The sequence below is a fragment of the Perkinsus marinus genome, assembly GCF_000006405.1.
Source record: "Perkinsus marinus ATCC 50983 genomic scaffold scf_1104296942670, whole genome shotgun sequence".
Taxonomy (NCBI): domain Eukaryota; phylum Perkinsozoa; order Perkinsida; family Perkinsidae; genus Perkinsus; species Perkinsus marinus.
The window spans coordinates 1-1,452 of record NW_003212076.1 but is presented as its reverse complement, the minus strand read 5'-3'; the positions used below and the strand labels follow the sequence as shown (position 1 = coordinate 1,452).

Sequence of the window (1,452 nt, the reverse complement as noted above, 5' to 3'; positions counted from 1 at the left end):
CACATGCCGATCTGCCGTAGCACACACCAGCAGTGGGAAACTGATGAGGAAAACTATTGAAGACCAAGACAGTGGACAGAGCCTCACTTGCAATCCATGGCATATAGACGTTCAGGAAGCTGCAAGGTCGCCACTGGGTTGGGCTGACCAGGTGACCAGAACCTCAACGATTTGTCCCACGACCCAGAGATGCACATCTTCATCTCCTCTACCCATACAACCTTCTTTACCTATCACAAACGAATACCAGACATGACAGAACATAACCCGCCCGTAGCGATATAGCAGTATGGCTCAAGAGTACATCTAAGTGCTATATCGCATACAGCCCTCAATTTCAAAACCTCGTCAACACGAGGTAGGTATCTCATTCGACTGGTCTGTTCGTTTCACACTTCAAGAGCTCTCAGCCGAAGCGCAGTATGCGGGAAATTCATTCGGGTCTATCGTCATTCGAAAACGCACATACTCAGAAATTACATAGTTTGCATGATCACTTATTCCTCATCACAAGAGCCTCCTACCGGTGCATCGTGTTGTCCGATCTGTTGATCTCGCTGTGCTTGAAGGTTATACATCTTCACCTTATTATCACATCCAGCTGATATCACATTCGCCCCATCCTTCGTGAAACAGCACGACATCACCGGCGCCTCGTGACCATACCTGAGCGCTATCCTCGTCATAACACCACAACAGACCGTCCCAACCTACGCCAGTTTCGGTGTCGCTTGAATGCTATTGGAACCCGAGGAGCCTCCAAAGGCACTCGTGCTGGCCTGTGTCGTGACTTCCCATATCCTCACTTGCTTATCCCACGATGCAGCGGCCAGAATGTTAGCCGCGGGGGACCATGCGAGTTCGCTGACAGTATCACCAGGGGACTGGGCGACCTCATGACCTGATACAGGGTACGACTTAGGGAGAGGAAGGGAGCTTACTATTGTTCGTATTGGGATTCTTAGGAGCAACCGCGCCACTGCCAAAACCACCACCGCCGAACGCACTACTGCCAAACATTTTGCGGCCACAAGTGAACAAGCTCCCACTGGAAAGACAGCTCCCATTGGCACACACTGTAACACGAGCGCATCTCAGGTCGCGGGAAAATATGCATAAATGACTTACACACGTTCAGCGTAAACTACGATTTACATCACCAATAAAATTCTAACGATAGCCCCGACCTATTCCGTATCTTTCCAAGGTAACCTTAAGATACTCATGCCAGTCCAACTCTTGTCCATAATAGACCACAGAGACCTGATCTTGGAATCAACAAGGCAACGTCAACGACCTAAAGGAGACCATGGACAACATCATACAAGCCCCCCTCAATGTGATTACCTACACCCGAGCGCGTCTACATCTCATCTATCACGGCCAACATCACACCCAACACGGGGACTGCACGGGCCTCATCAATCCCGAGTTAATAACATGCTGATCTAT

General features: G+C 49.7%; 1 protein-coding gene across 1 annotated transcript; it reads right to left on the bottom strand.

Moving 5' to 3' along the window:
* Positions 1-87: 87 nt before the first annotated feature.
* On the bottom strand, positions 88-1,020 carry Pmar_PMAR006311 (mRNA export protein, putative; the record flags this gene model as incomplete). The annotated part of the gene is made up of 4 exons (XM_002781366.1): positions 88-230; positions 525-666; positions 715-901; positions 942-1,020. Coding segments are annotated over 4 exons (551 nt in total), but the record flags the coding sequence as incomplete, so codon positions are not given.
* Positions 1,021-1,452: the final 432 nt, after the last annotated feature.